The sequence below is a fragment of the Phocoena phocoena genome, chromosome 15, assembly GCF_963924675.1.
Source record: "Phocoena phocoena chromosome 15, mPhoPho1.1, whole genome shotgun sequence".
Taxonomy (NCBI): domain Eukaryota; kingdom Metazoa; phylum Chordata; class Mammalia; order Artiodactyla; family Phocoenidae; genus Phocoena; species Phocoena phocoena.
This window is the reverse complement of record NC_089233.1, coordinates 73,113,400-73,133,443: the sequence shown is the minus strand read 5'-3', so window position 1 is coordinate 73,133,443 and position 20,044 is coordinate 73,113,400. Positions and strand designations below refer to the sequence as shown.

Sequence of the window (20,044 nt, the reverse complement as noted above, 5' to 3'; positions counted from 1 at the left end):
AGGTTCCTGCGCAAAATGCCAAAAAGGCTTAAGCAGAGGGTGTTGCCAAAAGTGGCATTTCGGGCATCAGAAGGACGGTCATACCTTTCTGAAAGACTGCAGACCTTTAAATACATCTACACTGAGCAGAGAAAGGCTATGGAGAATGCCTTGACTTCCCAGCTCTATTATGTAACAAATACGTGTACAGAGCTCAGTAAGGGCCCTGCACTAACTCTTCTCCATTTCCCTAACTCCAGCCATCGGGGCTTGCATTCCAAGTCCTTTTACTTGATGTGACGTTGGACCAGCCACTTCCCATCTCGGGGTCTCAGTTTCCCCATCAGTAAAACAAGGACTATATGCTCCCCTCTTCCCAGGACACGTCAAACCTAATCGGGAAGGATTTGATTGGGTTCGATGAGAGCGTAAAATAATCGGTTGAAAGCCAGGCGAAAAGACCGATAACATTTACTCCTCTCCCACCAAGCCAAAACATCCCAGTTTCACGCTTTTCTGAGCTGTTCCGGGAAGGGCGTGGTCAGGCCACTGGGAGCCACGCCCCCGGACGTGGGGCCAGCCTTAGCCGCGCCCAACCCTGCGGCCCAGGGAAGGGACCCAGCAGTGACGTCACGTAGCCACTCCTATGTATTCCTCCGCCGGAGAGAAAGTAGCTCCCAACCCATAGAGGACTCCGTCACCCATACTAGGAGACATGTAAAATCCTATATTCTCTGAGAACTCTATTATGGTTTTGAGACCTCGGGGCCACCTTCCAGCACACTGGAAGCCTGTCTTTCTCCGGGCCGGCGTAGGAAGTAGTCCCGGCCTACGGAAGGTCGATGGGTCCCTCCGCAGCGGGGGAAAGAGGATGGCGACTTCGTCGATGCCGGAGTCGGAGAGGAACGCAGCTACGAAAGCGTCAGGTGAGCGTCGGGTGGAGTCAGGTCGCCCCACTGCACCCTGCTGTGAAGTGGGGCCACACTGCGGGGATACCCGGTGGAGAGGTCCCGGGCCGGCGGGGCTGTCCGAACAGGGCCCCGGGGTCCCAGGCCCTTTAGTCGCTCTCGCACTTGCCTGAGCGGAAACCCGGAGCCGCCACAAGATGGCGTCGGGCCTGGAGCGCAGGCAGCGCCGGGGACAGCCCCGAGTCTCCAGGCCCCGGGACCGTCGCTGTCAGCCCCCTCCGCAAGGGAACCAGGGGAGGGGGGAGCGAGCCGCTGACCTGGGGGGCTTGCGGGCTGTACCACCGACTCTGCACCCGGGGGGACTCGGGGGACCGAAGGGCTGAGCCACTGAGCCCGGCCGGGGCCCGTAGAGTGAACCACTCTGCGGGAATCATGGAGGGGAGGAGCAAAGGGTCAAGATTACCCGCCACTGACCACCCTCCGGGGATGGGGGAAGGACCCGAGACTGGGAGGCAAGGCTTCCTGGTCCTGTTTTCTCGAAGCTCCCCTCGCAATACACTAGAAAGCCCCGCCCCGTCGGCGACTCAGTGTTTGCATCTGCGAAATGGGCATATGGGCGCAGCTGCGTGCGCCGCGGGGACCCGAGATGAAGCCCACCTGTTCCAGCCCCCGTCACTTCTTCTCGCAGAGTAAAGGCCCCGGACCCTGGGCCAACCTATCAGGCCGCCCCCCGAGCCGATGGAGGAGAACGAGGTGGAGAGCAGTAGCGACACGGCCCCTGGTCCTGGCCGGCCCGAGGAGCCCTCTGAGAGCGGCTTGGGTGTGGGCACCTCAGAAGCCGTGTCGGCCGACAGCAGCGACGCCGCGGCCGCTCCGGGGCCAGCCGAGGCCGACGACTCTGGCGTGGGGCAGAGTTCGGACCGCGGCACCAGCTCTCTGGTATGGACATTGCTTGCCGGCGTGGGTGGTGGCAGGGACCGCAGGCAGCAGTGCCTGGCGACCAAGGGGAAGAAGCCAGCAAGGCTTGCTTATAGCTAATATTTGATTATGGTTTACTGTGAGCCGGGCACCATGCCAGGCCCTTAGCGTGAATTTTCTCATTTAAGTCTCATACCTTGTAAGGCACATACCACTCTTTTCCAAATCTCACAGAGGAGCAAACTGAGACACAGCGCCAGGATTCAAATCTAGGCTGTGGGCTGACCCACTGCACTACCCACTGTTCTCACTCTTTGGGATGCAGGTGACCTGGTTCAAGTCTTGGCTGTACCACTGATTCACTGGGACACCTCTTTGAACCTCGGTCGTCAGTCTTTAAAACGGAGCAGAAATACCTACTCCTGAGGGTGCTCTTTTGTGAGCAACCACCAGACATTTTCTTGGAAACGCTTTGTAAAATAGTCTCCTGGCTCTGCCGCCTCCTGGCTCTGTGATCTTAGATAAGCTACCCAAACTTTTAGCTGTCAGTTTTCTCATCTATAGAATGGGAATAATAAACATACTTGTCTCAATAGGTTTTTCTCTTTTTTTTTTTTGAGAACTAAATGAATTAATATATGCAAGGTAATTAACACAGGGCTCAGCACATGGTAAGCAGCCAATAAGTGTCAGCCATTACCGTTGTCATGGTCTGCAAGACAGTGATCATTTTCAGGACATCACATTATAGAGGTGCACAACAGTAGCCCCCACTTTGGGGTCCAGGGGTTTTATTAATTCAGCAGAGGTGGACTTAGCATGTGCCCAGCTTGTGCTGGACCCAGGGGATACAGCAGGAGACGAGAGATGTGGTCCTGGCTCTTATGGAGTCTGACCTGGGAGACGTAACATTGCAGAGTGAACCATAATGTGATGGCGGGACACAGGCGACTATAGCACTGAGGATGGAGAGGTCCTAACTTGGCTTTGTGGGTCAGGGTCATCTTCCCAGGAGAGGTACCAGGTGAATGGCAGTGAGAAGGCTGAGTAGGAGTTAGCCACGGTGTGATGCTAGGAAGCGTTTCAGGCAGAGGGAACAGCTTATTTGAAAGCCTGACGAGAATAGCCTCACCTGGCTGTTGTGTGAGGTGTGGGAAACGTGGGGCCTTGTACCTGGCCAGAGCCAGGGACCCTGGCGTTTGTTCTTGGGGGAGCTCTGTGACTAGAGGGTTTCTCTCACTGGTCCTCAATGGGGGTGAGGGTGTGGGTGGCTCCACCTACCACATCCTTGGGCCAGGGTGGGGGCAGCCTGCCCTGCCCCATCCCTGGCTCCTAAACTCCCCCTTTGCCTGTTTCCTGTCCCCCAGGAGGAGGTATCTGAGAGCAGCTCCAGCACAGACCCCCTGCCCCATGGCTACCTCCCTGATTCATCTTCTGTTTCCCACGGGCCAGTGGCAGGGGTGACAGGCGGCCCCCCAGCCCTGGTGCACTCCAGCGCACTCCCAGACCCCAACATGCTGGTGTCCGACTGCACGGCTTCTTCCTCAGACCTGGGCTCAGCTATTGACAAGATCATCGAGTCCACCATCGGGCCCGACCTCATCCAGAGTGAGTCAGGTCACAGGGGGCAAGAGTTGCCCCATAAGATAAGGGTTTCCCTGCAGAAGCAGCTGCGCAGACTCAGGCAGATAAGCTTACCACTCTGAGTTTGTAACATGGAAACAGTAACCCCGTCTCATAAACGATGTGGGGATTTTTTTTTTTTTTTTTTTTTTTCCGGTACGCGGGCCTCTCACTGCTGTGGCCTCTCCCGTTGTGGAGCACAGGCTCCGGACGCGCAGGCTCAGCGGCCATGGCTCACGGGCCCAGCCGCTCCGCGGCATGTGGGATCCTCCCGGACCGGGGCACGAACCCGTGTCCCCTGCATCGGCAGGCGGACTCCCAACCACTGCACCACCAGGGAAGCCCCGATGTGGGGATTTAATGAGATAGTACAGTATAGTTCCTGGCATATGATAAGCACTCGATAAATGTATAAACAGTGACACCTAACTTTGTACTGGAGTCTCTTCTAAATACTTAACCTGCAGTAGTTCATCAATCCTCTTGGTAACCCCAAAAGGTAGATGCTGTTATTCTCACAGTCTGGATGAGAAAGCCAAGGCACAGAGGACGTAAACTAATGTACCCGCTGTCATCAGCAAGTGTTGGGGCGTGAGCTCAGACAGTGACTCCAGAGCGGGTGCTCATGATTTACCAAACTACTTTCTATTAATAATGATCTGTGTAAGGGTTGTAGCACCTGGAAAAGCCCTGGGATGGCCTGAAAAGCCAGTCCTCCTTTAATGGTTAAAGGTGGGCAGCTGTGGACTGGCTGCTGGGCCAGCGTGTCACACACAGCAGACCTATCAACAGCCCTGCCCTGGGCGGGAAGTGGGCAATGGGGCAACGGACTCACAGTCTCACGGGTGAGTCAGAATGAGTGTGGGCAGTGACAATTGTCATTATCAGCTGTGCATCCCCTCCTCACACCTCTGCCCAGGCTGCATCACCGTGACCAGTGCTGAGGGGAGTGGGTCCGAGACCACACGGTACCTGATCCTGCAGGGACCAGACGATGGTAAGACTCCAGGCGCCAGACCCAGGGAACCCTGCCGTGGGCGGGGGAGTAGGACAGGGAGGCTCTGCCGTAGACTCACTGTGTGATCTTGGCAGCTTCTCCACTGCCTTGGGCCTCTCAGTTCCTCCACTGTTACTCTGGTGAGGAGTGGGGTTCTTGGATCCCTGGGCCTGCCTGGGAGGGGCAGCTGTAGCTCGTGGCCAGCCTCCCCCTCCACTTCCTCCCCTCTGATTCCCTCACCTTCCCAGGGGCCCCCATGGCATCACCGATGTCCAGTTCCACCCTGGCCCACAGCCTGGCAGCCATCGAAGCTCTAGCCGATGGCCCCACGTCCACATCCACGTGCCTGGAGCCACCTGAGGAGGTACAGGGTGGACCCAGCTCCCCAGCGCAGCCATGCCTGGGTTCTGGTGCCGAGGAGCCAGACCTGCAGAGCCTGGAGGCCATGATGGAGGTGGTGGTGGTGCAGCAGTTCAAGTGCAAGATGTGCCAGTACCGGAGCAGCGCCAAGGCCACACTGTTGCGCCACATGCGGGAGCGGCACTTCTGCCCAGGTGCGTTGACGGTGGCCTGCCTGGCCGCCTCCACAGGTGGGGCTGGGCTGCCAAGAGTCACATGCAGCAAGCTTGTTGTACCGCTAGCAGCCACCGCCACCGGAAAAAAGGGACGTCTGCGGAAGTGGGGTGCCTCCGCCAGGACCCAGGAGGAAGAGGGCCCAGAGGAGGAAGACGATGATGACATCATAGACGCCGGCGCCATCGATGACCTGGAAGGTAGGCTACCATGGCTCTCGGTCCTGTCACCCACACCCACATCTGCAAATACGGAGCTCCCCCTGGCCTGTAGGGAGGGCCAGGGAAGAGGAACTGGCGCACACGCAGCCACGAGTGCCTCCAGCATAAGATAGATAAGTTGGAGCTCTGGGACCAGGAGCTTTATGTGCAGCTGTACGGGCCATGCGCTGAAAAATAGTACTGTGTCCAAGAGGGTCACATTCACATTTGTCTAGCAGAAACAGAATGGAAGCCACGTGTGTTTTTTGTTGTCATATTAAAAGTAAAATGAGGGCTTCCCTGGTGGCGCAGTGGTTGAGAGTCCGCCTGCCGATGCAGGGGACACGGGTTCGTGCCCCGGTGTGGGAGGATCCCACATGCCGCGGAGCGGCTGGGCCCGTGAGCCATGGCCACTGAGCCTGCGAGTCCGGAGCCTGTTGCTCCGCAACAGGAGAGGCCACAACAGTGAGAGGCCCGCGTACCGCAAAAAAAAAAAAAAAAAAAAAAAAAGTAAAATGAAAAAGGTGAATTTAAGTTGTCATATATTTTATTTACCCATTATGTCTAAAGTATTATCATTTCAATATGCAATGATTATAAAAAGTTATTAGTAAGCTTTACGTTCTTTTTCTCATACTAATTTTCGGAAATCTGTTGTGTGTTTTATACTTATGTCTCCAGTTAGTCTAGGCGTATTCCAAGTGCTCAGTAGCCACGTATGGCTAGTGAGGGAGTTACTGGCTCCCTCAATGGATAGCATAGTCGTACTTTGTAGACTGGAGTGACTAGGCAGCTGTTTTCTAACAATGGCCGTAAAGTGTATTGAGGAAGGAGTGCTTTTTTCTGATTCACATAAAGGTGCCATCTGAGCTAGTGGTAGGTGTTAGGAAAGGTACAGAGAAAGGACTGCAGGGGCCAGAGAGTGGCGCTCACAGTTAGCCAGGGGGACATCAGGAGGGCTTCCCGGAGGAGGCATCACTGGTGGGTTTGAAGGGAGGAACAGGCAGGGAGGGATAGGGAAGTGGGCCTCTTTCCAGGGAAGCTGGCAAGGGGTCAGGACTGAAAGGTCAAGGCTGATGCCCCCCCTTCTTTTGCTGTCCCCACAGAGGACAGCGACTATAACCCTGCTGAGGATGAGCCCCGGGGCCGGCAGCTACGGCCCCAGCGCCCCACTCCCAGTATACCAAGACCCCGCAGGAGACCTGGCCGGCCCCGGAAGCTGCCTCGCCTGGAGACCTCGGATCTCCTGGATGGTGAGACTTACTTGTGGGCGGGGCTGTGCGGCGGGGCCCAGGGGTGGCCTCGTTCCCCGCTTGCTTCCATGGAGCCCTTGCAGACATGCTTGCAGAGCAGCATGTCTCAATCCCACCGGGGTGACCTGCAGGCCTCCTCGTAAAGGGGAAGCTTTCCCATACCAAGCTTGAGAGTTAGGATATGGCAGCTTTCTGAAACGGCTTTTCGGTGGTAAGCTGCCACAGCACAGAAGTTTGAGTACTGAACTAATAAGTTAAGTTTTAAGAATTATTACTAAAATGAGAATAAGTCTGAGGTCTGAGACTATGTTGGAGGAGCACGGACTTGGAGCATTACAAGCCGGGGACAGGAAAGACCCGCCGTGGGCATGAATGCCGGCTCTGCCACCTACCAGCTGTGTGACCTGGAGCATGTTACTTTGCCTCTTGAATCTCCCATTCTCTTATTATGAACGGAGGTGAGAGCACCCGCCTCTTAGGATTGTTTTTTAAGGCTTAAGTAGACAGGGAAAAAATACATCGTAGCTGTTTTTGTACATGCAGTTGTGGGTGTTGTATTTTTTAGTCTTATTTTTTCAAATAACTTTTTACTGAGGTATATGTGTTGAAAAGCACATGTATGCTAAGTGAATCGGCTTAGTGAATTCACAGCTCAGTGAATTTTCACAAGGTGAACACACCTGAATAAGCTGGCACCCCATTAAGAAACAAAATGGCATATAATTTTGAATTTTTAAAACATTACATTGAAATGCTGTTAGTGTTTTTGAATAGGTAACGCATTCGGATGTTCAGATGTCAGAGGCTTTGCGAGTGTGTGCGGTGATGTCTCTTCCCTTTCTCCCGTCTGCCCTCCAACTACACAGCCTCCGTTGGGAAAACCAGTGTTTAAGTGTTGCTGTTGCTCCCCAGACTTTAGAACGTTCCCGTGAGGTCACTAGAGCAACAATTATATCCATTTGATAGACGGGGAAAATGAGACTCAGAGAGGGGAGTGGCTTTGCCTGAGAACACACAGCAAGTCGATGACAGCTTAGCCTACCCGCAGGTCTCCTGGCCGCGAGGTCCCAGCTCTCCCAGTGCTGCTCCAGACTGTCCCATTTAAGTCGTGCTGTGCTAACAGCCCGTCAGCTGCAGGAGGAGCCATATGTCCATGCTGCCCTCTAACCACGGGCTGCCTGCGTCTGTCCCGTGACCTGACGGGCCTATCGGTGGTCTGTGACGGTGTGTGGGGGGGAAGATATTTTGGCTGGCCTCTGGCACAGCTGTCCACATCTGTCCTGGTGTGTCCATGGCAGGTGTGGAAGGAGAGCCTCTGGTCAGCTCCCAGACTGGACAGAGCCCTCTGGAGCCACAAGACCCCGAGGCACCCAGCTCCTCAGGCCCGGGACGCCTGGTGGCCCTGGGCAAGGCCAACCGGCCCCCTGTGGAACCTGGCATGAGCCAGTCAGATGTGGAGAATGCAGCACCGTCCTGCCAGGACGAGCCCGCCGCCCCGCCCCGCCGCCGTGGGCGACCCTCCAGGCGCTTCCTCGGCAAGAAATACCGCAAGTACGGCGGCGAGCAGAGATGAGGGCTGGGGGCAGGGGGAAGTGGCCAGACCCCTGGCCCAGCCAGACCTCTCCCCAACACCCTCCTGGCAGGTACTATTACAAGTCGCCCAAACCCCTCCTGCGGCCCTTCTTGTGCCGCATCTGCGGTTCCCGCTTCCTGTCCCACGAGGACCTGCGCTTCCACGTCAACTCCCACGAGGCTGGCAACCCCCAGCTCTTCAAGTGCCTGCAGTGCAGCTACCGCTCCCGCCGCTGGTCCTCGCTCAAGGTGTGGCCGAGGGAAGTGGAGGCGCGGGAGGGCAGGGGGAGAAGGGACGCTGGATGGGAGAAGGCCCCAGAGGGAGTGGAGATCACCTGCACCCGCGGTCACCCTCCTGCCCCGTGTCAGGGTGTGCGTCTGGGCCGAGGGCGCACTATGGTAGGCCTTACCCTGCATGGTGGCGTCACGTCGTCTTAGACTTGCCTCACTACCACCACACCGGGCAGGTGGCAGTGCAACTGCTTTAATCGAATTCAGTGCGTTAGAAAGTCTCCCAGCTGGTGGCGGTAACGTGTCTCAAGAAAGGGGTTCCTTTTTATCATCTCACGTAGCCCAACAAGGTCATAGGTGTTGAGAGCCCCATTTTACTGGCGCAGGAAACTGCAGCTTGGCTTGGCCAAAGTGAGGCAGAGCTGCCCACGGGTGGAGGTCGGGGGTAGCTTGAGCACAGATGGCCAGAGCCCCTGTGCTTTGTGCGCACGGTGCTTCCTCCCTCAGACCCCGACCTAGAAGTTGTTCTCTGGACCCCTGCGGTAGGGGTGGGGAGCAGGGGTTGTTCCAGCGTGCAGTGGGGAGGGGGCGCCTCTACGGCTGTAGGCACAGGGCGGGTAGGCAGGAAGGAAGGCTACACCCCAGCCCCCTGTCCTGCCTCTCTCCCAGGAGCACATGTTCAACCACGTGGGCAGTAAGCCCTACAAGTGTGATGAATGCAGCTACACCAGTGTTTACCGGAAGGATGTCATCCGGCACGCGGCTGTGCATAGCCGGGACCGGTCAGTGGGGGTGGGGAAGTGGAGGCCCAGGGTAACCACGGATTCCCCCTTACTGAGCCCCTGCTCGGGGCCAGCCCCCTTTGCAGCACAGTACAGATGGGGGAAAGGCAGGGCGATTCATCCCAGATCACTTGGCTCAGAACAGGGCAGTGTCAGGGTCTAGAGGTCCCTTATTTGGTCTCTTTCCTGCTTCGAGCTTTGTAAATTGGGGACAGTCACTACTGAGGTGATTAAAGGAAATCGTGTACCTAAAGGGTCTCAGAAAATGATCTGAAGGTCTTCCAGGCTCCACGTCCATACTCCATCTCTCACGGCACTGATAGGGCAGATGTAGGACAAGTGGGTGGAAAAGCAAAGATCCTGAAGGGCCTAGTGATTGTTCACTGAAGTATCACAGCGCGGCTTGCAGGATCTTAGTTCCCCGACCAGAAGTTGAACCACGGGCCTCGGCAGTGGAAGCGCTGAGTGCTAACCACTGGACAGCCAGGGAATTCCCGCTTTTAGGTGTTTCTTTAAAAAAAAATAAAAAGGGAGGGGGAGTTCTATGTCCACGTAAGATTAGGGACACCAGGTCGAAAACCTGGTTCAACAGCTCTTTTCCCTGCAGAGCTTCTCAGAGCCTTTAAAATGCAAATGCATTTTGTGACAGAGAGAGAGAGAGAGAGAGAGAGAGAGAGAGAGAGAATGCACTGTTCCTAAAGTTAGATGACTGCAAAACTTTATTTACAGCACACCTCTTGGCATTTTCCCCAGCGAACTCCCATTGGGGGAATACTGTTCTAAGAGAAAGGGGCTTGGGTTGGGGCTGAGGACAGGGCCGAGGATGGGTCTGGTCAGCGGGGGAGGGTCTGGGGTGGGCTTGGGGACAAGATGGTCTGACTCCTGTGCCTTTCTCCCCCAGGAAGAAGAGGCCAGACCCGGTGAGTCTGGGGCCTCAGGCTGGGAAGGGAGCCTGCTTGAGGGTGGCTGGGGGGTTGGTGGGGGAGGAGGCATGGTCTCACCCTCTCTCCTCCCCTTTTCTCTCCACCTGGCCCCTTCTGTCCCTTCCCAGACCCCGAAGCTGAGCTCCTTCCCCTGCCCTGTGTGTGGCCGTGTCTACCCCATGCAGAAGAGACTCACGCAGCACATGAAGACTCACAGCACCGAGAAGCCCCACATGTGTGACAAGGTGGGTGGGGCTGGGGGCAGGGGGCCTGCCTGGGGGCTCCCTGGTCTGACTCGCCTCTCCACCCCCAACAGTGTGGAAAGTCTTTTAAGAAGCGCTACACCTTCAAGATGCACCTGCTCACGCATATCCAGGCCGTCGCCAACCGCAGGTACATCCCCGAGGAGGCCCCTGGGGCTGCGGTGCCCCACCGTGCCCTGTCGCTGAGCTCTCCCCTCTCCGACCACCTCCAGGTTCAAGTGCGAGTTCTGCGAGTTCGTTTGTGAGGACAAGAAGGCGCTGCTGAACCACCAGCTTTCCCATGTCAGCGACAAGCCCTTCAAGTGCAGCTTTTGCCCCTACCGCACCTTCCGAGAGGACTTCCTGCTGTCCCACGTGGCTGTCAAGCACACAGGTCAGTCCAGCCACCCCCCAACACACCGTAGCCCCCTGTCAGAGGCTCAGCTCTGTCCTCTTCATCCCCCTCGGCAGCCCCAGCCCTTCTACTGCAGGGAATCCCCCCTGGGTCTGTCACGCTAACCTCAGCTGAGTTTCCAACGCAGCCAGCTCTTCTCTGTGTGGCCCAGGGCCAGTTGCTGGCGCTCTCTGAACCTTTCTTAGTTGTGAAAGGAGAGAATCAGAAGTACCAACCATGGGGTTGTTATAAACGTGAGTTCCATTTGTTCCCTGAGCCCTGTCTGTTCTGGGCACTGGGGCTTGAGAGAGGTCTTACATAGGCCCTGCCCTCGACAGAAGAAACTGCTAAAGCAGCATCACATCTTGGCCCACAGAAGATGGACAGCAAAAGTTGGTTCTTTCTCCTCCTCGGTTCCTAGCCCTCTGTCAGACACACTAGGGAAGAAGAGAGAAAGAGAGCTGGGGGGACACTTCGGGAGATGAGTCATAAAGAGAAGTATGCGGTCACCTGACCTTGAAAATAGGCAGTCGGAGGAAGGCTGTGAGCGCAGAGGGAGACCTGGCTCGTTTCTGCCCTGGCACACCAAATTGCACGGAGCATGGGTTTCCCTGAGCTTGGGGACACATCGCAGGGAGTGAATCAGCTGGAGACGTTCTTGGGGTCACAGAAGGCTTCCTAGAGGGGGTGGGCAAGCCCAAGCATCCCTACACATGTGCCTGCAGGGGCCAAGCCCTTTGCCTGTGAGTACTGCCACTTCAGCACGCGACACAAGAAGAACCTCCGCTTGCACGTGCGGTGCCGACATGCAAGCAGCTTTGAGGAGTGGGGGCGGCGCCACCCCGAGGAGCCCCCTTCCCGCCGTCGCCCCTTCTTCTCTCTGCAACAGATTGAGGAGCTGAAGCAGCAGCATAGCGCGGCCCCTGGACCTCCACCCAGCTCCCCAGGACCTCCTGAGGTAATGAGCTCAGGCAGCAGACGGGGTTAGGAGCGTTGGCTGCAGTGCCGGTGTGATGCTGCCTCTCCCAGCCCTAGCATCCTCACTGGCACACTGAGTGCAGCGAGATGACCCCTGCCTCTCTGGATTGGGGTGAAGAGCAGCTGAGGTCACAGATACGTCACCCTAATCTCAGAGTAGGGGTGGCTTTCCAGTGCTAGTGATAGAGCGTGGAAACATCAGTATCTTGACTATGGTGATAGTTTATTATTCTCTTCATGTAAAAAAAGGTCAGCAACCCAGGGCTCATGTGGCAGCTCCTTGATCAGTCATCAGGAACCAAGCTCTCTCAATACTTTTTCCCAGCCGTCCTAGGCATGTGACTCCCATTTCTGTGATTGACTTATGGTCCCATATAGCTGCAGGAGCTCCAGCCTTCCTAGCCACATCCCAGGCAAGGAGCAGGAGGAAGGGATAGGGGAAGAGCAAAAATGATGCCCGCCATCTCTCCGTCTTACCTTCCTCGTGAACTTTTACCAGAAGCTCCTGCTTAACTACAGGGCCACACTTCACCCAGCCGCAAGGGAGGCTGAGAAATATAGTCTTGTAGCTGAGTATGTTGCCTGCCCCCTCCCCTCCCCTCCCCAAAAGATGGACCACCACAATGTGCTGGTAGAACACAGAGGCTCTGGAGTCAGACAGTCCTGTGTGCAAGTCCCAGTTCTGCTACTTACTAGCTGTGGGATCCTTAACCTTAGTCAGTTCATCTGTTGCATGGAGCTGGTAAATATCTTGAAAATATCTTGAAGAGGGTGAAGATGAAACAAGCCAGTAGCTGTAAAGTGTCTGGCACGTAGGAGGTGCTTGGTGAATGCACCTGAATCTGAGCTGCCCCCCGTCACACTTGGCCATATTCCCACCCCGCAGATCCCCCCAGAGGCAGCACCTCTCCAGTCACCCGAGACACCCCCGCTGCTCTGTTCTGACACCCTGGGCGGTGCCACCATCATCTACCAGCAAGGTGAGTTCTGAGGGATGGTGGGAGCAGAGGCAGGGCTCGTGCCGGTGGGGGCCGGAAGCTGGGGAAGAGGGCGTTGGGTGCCAGTTTTCCGGCCATTTCTAAGGCTCAGGTCCCACCCACCCAGGGGCTGAGGAGTCGACGGCCATGGCCACACAGACAGCCTTGGACCTGTTGCTGAACATGAGCACTCGGCGGGAGCTGGGCAGCGCCGCCCTGCAGGTGAGCTCCTCCCCGGCCCGGCTTTACCCGTGCTGCCAGGTCTGCGCTGGACGCTGGGAGCGGAGGCTAGTGATGGAGCAGACGTGCCCTGCCCTCAGGGAGCTCCCAGTCAGTGGGAGACAGATCCACTGAAACCCAGTGGGCAGACGCGGAGGAGGGGGACCGCTGTGCCAGGGGGGCCCCGGGAGGGCAGAGGCTCTCCCACTCCTCTGTCCGGAGTCACCAGCGGTCTCCGCCATGCTGAGCGGTAAGCACCGCCCGTGCCCATGAGTCTGAACTAGCTCCCCATCTAGCCTAGCACCCTCATTCCATGCCACCTCTCACATGCTCCATGCACCTTAAAGCCTAGCACATCTTCCCCCAGGTTCATCATCTTTACTTGTCCCTTCCCTTCCCCCGTGCCTCTCCAGGATTCTCTAAGGCGGAGAGAGGTTTGTTAGCACCTCCCATCTCCCAGCCTCTTGAAAAGATGGAGACTGTGTGTTTGAGATGATGAATTCCAACAGCTTGGAACAGTGACATGCTGCTGGGGGACAGAGCTCTGTGGAGGGGAGCCTGCTGTTGGACCTGGAATCTTCAGAGGGTTTAGTTTGTGGCATCTGGGGGTGTGTAGAAGTTTTACATTTTTAGATAGTTCAACGTGTCAGGCTTTTATAGTTTTTGCCTGTGGTATCATCCTTAGGCCTCTTCACCTCAAGATTATATAAACATTCGTTTGTATTTTCTTCTTAGGGTTTCATTTTTTACACTTAAATTTTTACTCCACCTGGACTTCACTTTTGGTATGTGCAGAAAGGTAGAGGACTAAGTTTATTTTTTTCCCAGAAGTTGTCCAGTGCAATAAATCGAATCCTCTCGTTTTCCCCAGTGGTTCAAAGTATCCCCTTTATCGAGCACTGGATTCCCCCAGGTACAGGAGTCTGCTTCTAGACAAGTTCTGTTCTATTGCTCTGTTTGCCGTTCTCATGCCAGTATCATCCATTTTGGTTGGTTTGTTTTTCTGATTACAAAAACATACGCTTGTGAAACCCAAAATGAGCGTTAAGAATTGTTCTCTTCAGAAGGTGAAAGTCCTTAAGGTTCCTCCCCTCCCCTCCGATTCCACTGTTAACAGGTTAATAAGCGTTTCTGCAGTTTTGTCCACGTGCTCACTAACACAGAGACCTCCTGATCCTTAAAAAATGAGATCACGCCGTCCACGCTCACAGGCAGCCTAGCTTTTCTTCCCTCCGCGGCGTGTGAGGCACGGCCTGGCCACACACACGCGTCCACTCCTTCCTGACGTCTCCACGTCATTCCGTCCTAGGGATATTCTGAAGCTTATTTCGTCAGTCCTTTACGCGTGGGTGGCTTCCTTGTCATTAACTCAAGGCAGTGCTTCAGTGCACATACATTTTCGGGTGCTCATAAACATGTTTTTCAGTTGGGGGAGAAAAAAGCCTCCTAGAAGTAAGTAGAATCAGTGGGTCCCAAGGCGTGACGCCTCACAAAAGCTATGTCAGTTACATGACCACCACTAGAGTGTGCTTCCTCACAGCCTCGCCAGCGCTGGGCATCAGTCTTTATAAATCTCTTCCATGTGATGGAAGTATATGTCAGGGTCTTAGTTTATAATTTTGTGATCACAAAAGGGATCGAGTTTCTTTCTTTATGTTCATAGACCATTTTATTTCTTCTCTGATGTATGTTTGTGCCCTGTATCTATTTTTCCATTAAATTATTAGTCTCTTTTGTATAACTTTGCAAGGGCTGTTTGTATGTGTGGGAACTCCACTTTTTATCTCTTACGTGAATTATTAAATACCATCTCCCCCCATACCCCCAGCTTCTTTGTTTTCTGATCTCATTTTATGGTTTGTTTTTCTGTAGGTTTTAACATATTCTGTCATGATTAGGAAACTCTTCCCACCCCAAGGATTATAGGAATATCCATATTTTCTTTTAATATGTCTCGAGTTTTATTTGTTACATTTCAATCTTGAAAACATTTGAAGCAGGCTTTGGAGTAGGATGTGAGGTAGACTCTGACTGTTGCATTATTTTCTTAAATGGTCTGCTACTTGTTCCTCTACCTCAGGATTTCTTATCCTTGGCACTTTGGGCCAGATAATTCCTTGCTGAGGGGGCTGTCCTGCTCGTCCGGGATGTTTGGCAGCATCTCTGGCTTCTGCCCCCTAGGTGCCAACCAATTGTGGCAACCAAAAATGTCTCCAGGGCTTCCCTGGTGGCACAGTGGTTGAGAGTCTGCCTGCCGATGCAGCGGACACGGGTTCGTGCCCCGGTCTGGGGGGATCCCACGTGCCGCGGAGTGGCTGGGCCTGCGCGTCCGGAGCCTGTGCTCCGCAACAGTGAGAGGCCCGCGTACCGCAAAAAAAAAAAAAAAAAAAAAAAATGTCTCCAGACCTTGCCCAGTGCCCTTGGGGGGTGGTAACGCTCTAGCCTGTTCTCGTTCAGTCTCTTTCCAGTTGCCAGGAACACACAGTTGGGCTCGTGTGAATACGTGGTGGTGGCACTGGGTCCCGCCAGACCGTGGGTGAGCTTTGAGGCCCTGAGATAGAAAAGGGCCTTGAACGCCAGCTCCTTTGCCACAGACCCCGCTCGTAATGCCCACTTGTGCCGTTGCAGGTGGCCGTGGTGAAGTCAGAGGACGTGGAAGCAGGGTTCGCATCCTCTGGTGGGAAGCCCTCCCCAGCAGGTGCCACTCCCCAAGTGGTAGCCCTCCACATGGCAGAGCCAGGGGGCAGCGTGGCCGCCGAGAGCCAGCTAGGCACCCCGGACCTACAGCAGATCACCCTGGCGCCTGGGCCATTTGGCGGGGCTGGCTACAGCGTCATCACGGCACCCACCATGGAGGAGGGCACATCGGCTCCTGGCACACCTTACAGGTGAGATCTGCTGCCTGCGAGACCTCCCCTCCAGCCGTTTATAGGTGTGCTGGGGGGAGTCAGATGAGGATCCCGCCCACCCAAGCCTAGTTGGCAGGAGGTAAAACTCCTAATACACGTAAAACAATTGGGCTGTAGGGGTGTCGTGTCCCTTCAGGAGGTCAAGAACCACTGAAGATGTGCCGGGCACGTGACATTCGTGAACTCACCTAAACCATTCCCACGAGATGCATGTTTCCCTCTCTTGACAAATGAGGAGGGAGGCGAAGTAACTCGCCTAAGGGCAGACAGGCTGTAGATCTGACCCTGGTCTCTGTGGCTCCAAAGCCCACGTCCTCCTCGTACGGGACGGTCCCTGAGGTCGTTTTAGGAACGAGTTCAGGCTCCTTAGCGACATTGGAGGCCCTGCAGCTGCACCTGGCTTTCTCTACACTGAGCACGTTTGGGGCAGAAATGTTTATGTTTCGCATGTTCGCTGAACCCCTGGGCAGTCTGAGGAAGCCCTGAATTCAAGTACCGGATTGTTCAGCTGGGATGGGAGTCAGAATCCCTGGGCCGGCACCTGGGCAGCCCAGCCTCTCAGCATCTGCCCTTTACCCTTGGCCCGTGGGTCCTTGCAGCCCTGCCTCCCCACTCGCCCTCTCCTCCTGCCCCACCTGGTCAGACTTGGGCTTGACCCCTGGAGCCCTTCACCTTGCCACCCCGCAGCATGCCCATCGAGGGGCAGGGATGACCGCTTCTGAGAAGGACGATCTCTGGACACTTGGTCGCCATTTACGCAGAGGCAGCGGAGGTTCGGCTGGTAAAGGGAGGAGCCAGGGGTCAACCTGCAGTGGCAGTCACTCCTCAGTTGATGCCTTTCTTGGGGAAGGGGACTCCCGTGGCCCTCCATCCTCTCCTGGAACGCTGCCTTACCCCCCTCCTCTGCCCGCAGCGAGGAGCCCCCCGGGGAGGCAGCCCAGGCCGTGGTTGTGAGGGACACCTTGAAAGAAGCTGGCACCCACTTCATCATGGCCTCCGACGGGACCCAGCTGCACCACATCGAGGTGAGGCTGGGGGTAGCCACCTCTACTCTTGCCATTTCTTCCTCCCTCCCTCCCTCCCTCCCTCCCTCCGAGCCTCACGCTCCCCTGCCTGTCCACAGCTGACTGCAGATGGCTCCATCTCCTTCCCAAGTCCAGACGCCCTGGCCTCTGGAGCCAAGTGGCCCTTGCTGCAGTGTGGGGGGCTGCCCAGAGACGGCCCTGAGCCCCCGTCTCCAGCCAGGACCCGCCGAGTGGGGGACCCCCAGGGCTCTGCCTCCCCACCTCCTGCTGCCAGCAAAGCCCTGGGCTTGGTAGTGCCCCCCTCGCCACCATCTGCAGCCACTGCGTCGTCAAAGAAGTTTTCCTGCAAGATCTGCGCTGAGGCCTTCCCCGGCCGAGCTGAGATGGAAAGTCACAAACGGGCCCACGCTGGGCCTAGTGCCTTCAAGTGCCCCGACTGCCCCTTCAGCGCTCGCCAGTGGCCCGAGGTCCGGGTAGGTGCCCCCGTCCCTCTGCTGGCACCCCCCCAGGCCAGGTCCTCCGCTCCCTGCTGGGGTCAGAGATGACTCAGCAAGGCCCCAGCTCTCAGGGGGCTCAGTCTGGCGGGGAGGCACACCAGGTGGTGACTAACACCCGACAGCGTCCCCAGTGTGAACAAAGTGCGCACAGCCGAGCACAGATGGGGAACGAGTCACGTGGACTTGGGGTGCTGGGGGGATGTCCCAGAGGTGATGGCTGAGCTGGGCCTGCAGGAGCAGAGGGGCGGGGGCGTGAGGCAGCTGGGGAGATTCGAGTCGTCCAGAACACTGAGGGCACAGTGTCCCAGGGAGGTGCGGGGGTCGGTGTGGAGCAGACCAGGTTCCGGGGACTCCGTCTGTTCACCCGAAAATCATCGGTTCTCAGATCCGAGCGCGTGCTGAATCCTCACAGTGGCTCAGTGAGGGGAGCGGGGCCCAGAACCCAGAGTGTCAGAGCTGGGGGCGACCTTCAGAGGCCCCTCTTTGAGCCTGTACGTTTCACAGGGGTGAACTGAGTGTCAACAGACACAGGGCTTTCCGAGCGGCCTCACGACGGAGCTCGTGGCTCTCCAACACCCAGCAGTGCCAGACCTTGGTCTGGCTTGTACTTCTCACCCAGCTCCTCCCACATCTACCGCGCCTGAGGTCAGGGTCCCTGGCTCCCCTGTCCGTGGGGAGCCATCTGTCCTCACCCAGCCGGTGCCCCGACTCCGCCCCATCTGCAGGCCCACATGGCGCAGCACTCAGGCCTGCGGCCCCACCAGTGCAGCCAGTGCAGCTTCGCTTCCAAGAACAAGAAGGATCTGCGGCGCCACCTGCTGACCCACACCAACGAGAAGCCCTTCGAGTGCCACCTCTGCGGGCAGCGGTGAGGCTGGGCGCAGGCGGGCAGGGGCTGCCGGGCACGCGTGGGGGGGCCACCCCTGAGCCGCCCTCCTTCGCCCTTAGCTTCAACCGGAACGGGCACCTCAAGTTCCACATCCAGCGGCTGCACAGTCCCGATGGGAGGAAAGCGGCAACCCCGAGCACGCGGGCCCCGGCCCAGACCCCCAAGACCCCCACCCAGACCATCATCCTGAACAGTGACGACGAGACGCTGGCCACGCTGCACAGTGAGTGGCGCCTGGGGCCCCGGGGTGGACAAGGGACTTGAGCCGCTGCCCCAGAAGGCACCCTTGGGCCAGGGCGGGGCCAGGGCGTCTCAGGTTCCCCTGGAGCCCTTGGAAGAGCGTCCACCCCTCTCTGCCCAGCTGCACTCCAGTCCAGTCACGGGGTCCTGGGCCCGGAGCGGCTACAGCAGGCACTGGGCCAGGAACACATCATTGTGGCCCAGGAACAGACAGTGACCAATCAGGTGAGAGCCTGGGCCGGGGGCCCTGCTGGCAGGTCATGGGCAGGGGTGAGGGCACACAGAAATCTGAAGCTAGAGCTGACCTGGCCCTGACAGGAGGAAGCCACCTACATCCAAGAGATCACTACAGCAGATGGCCAGATGGTCCAGCACCTGGTGACATCTGATAACCAGGTGAGCTGCTGCCGCCACCTCAGCCCTGAGTGCCTGCCCTCCTCCCCGCAACCTCCAGGCCCCATTCCCAGGAAGAGGTTGGGGGAACAGTACTTTCCAAACTCCTCCTCCAGCTGCCATTGCTGACAGGGTGTCCCTGACCCCCCTGCTCTGCTTTCCTCGCTGAGCTCCCAAGGAGCGGGGCCCCAGCACCTGCCTCTTCTCCCCCCTTGCTCAGGTACAGTACATCATCTCCCAGGACGGAGTCCAGCACCTGCTCCCCCAGGAATACGTCGTGGTCCCGGAGGGCCATCACATCCAGGTAGGCCAGGCCTGGGACGCAGGTGAGGAGTGAGGAGAGGGGTGTACACCCTCCTTTGAGAGTAACTGGATTGGCTTCCTCTCTCCAGGTACAGGAGGGCCAGATCACACACATCCAGTATGAACAAGGGGCGCCGTTCCTTCAGGAGTCCCAGGTAGGGCCCTTGGGGACCAGGTGGAGCCAGGGCCACGGGCAGGGGTCCTGGTAAGGCTACATCTCATTGCCTCTCTCCTCCAGATCCAGTATGTGCCGGTGTCCCCAGGCCAGCAGCTTGTCACACAGGCCCAGCTCGAGGCTGCAGCACGCTCAGCTGTCACAGGTACGGGGCTGGACCCTGAGGGTCTTGGGGGCCTGGGGCCCAGGCCTAGTTCCTGGGCCTCAGGCTCACCATCCTTTCCCCTCCCCTGGCAGCGGTGGCCGATGCTGCCATGGCCCAAGCCCAAGGCCTATTCGGCACGGAGGAGGCAGTGCCTGAACACATCCAACAGCTGCAACATCAGGGCATCGAGTACGACGTCATCACCCTGACCGATGACTGAGCCCCAGGGGCCCAACAAAGACCATGGATATTGGGGCCAGCCCTGCTCTGGGTGGGGGGGCCCACTGGGACTCCCTCGCTGCTCCACCTAGGATCTCCAGATACTGAGCAGCCAGCATCCTGTCACTCCTGGGGAGCCAGACCTGTGCTGCTGGGGTTAGGGGACAGCCGTGGGCCCCAGCCAGGACATGCTGTGGGCCCCAGCCTGCAGGCAGGCTTTGGGAGAGAAATTTATTTTTGTTTGGATGGACCCACTGGCCCCTCAGTCTCAATAAAGGGACCAGAGTCCAGCCTTGGCCAGCTCACTTTGTCCATGTGCTGCTACAGCCAGAACGAGGCAAGGATTTAGGAAGGAGGAGGAGCCCACCACAGCCCACAAGGGTGGAAAGGAGGTGGAAGCTGCCCAGCCCCGCAGTGCATCATCTTGGCCTGCCTCTGTAAGTACAGTGGCCCACTAGGGCAGACCCTCGGGGCAAAGGC

General features: G+C 57.1%; 1 protein-coding gene across 1 annotated transcript; it reads left to right on the top strand.

Annotated features, from left to right (window-relative positions):
• Window positions 1-1,625: 1,625 nt before the first annotated feature.
• On the top strand, window positions 1,626-19,565 carry ZNF335 (zinc finger protein 335). The gene is made up of 27 exons (XM_065892729.1): window positions 1,626-1,826; window positions 3,173-3,413; window positions 4,348-4,425; window positions 4,674-4,979; window positions 5,037-5,198; window positions 6,305-6,451; window positions 7,750-8,002; window positions 8,095-8,272; window positions 8,924-9,036; window positions 9,938-9,956; window positions 10,088-10,204; window positions 10,276-10,352; window positions 10,435-10,595; window positions 11,321-11,553; window positions 12,460-12,553; window positions 12,678-12,772; window positions 15,398-15,657; window positions 16,592-16,703; window positions 16,802-17,176; window positions 17,926-18,068; window positions 18,149-18,312; window positions 18,451-18,554; window positions 18,648-18,725; window positions 18,943-19,026; window positions 19,115-19,180; window positions 19,264-19,345; window positions 19,438-19,565. The coding sequence occupies exons 1-27, from the start codon at window positions 1,626-1,628 to the stop codon at window positions 19,563-19,565; spliced, it is 4,071 nt and encodes a 1,356-aa protein (XP_065748801.1).
• The last annotated feature ends 479 nt before the right edge of the window (window positions 19,566-20,044 follow it).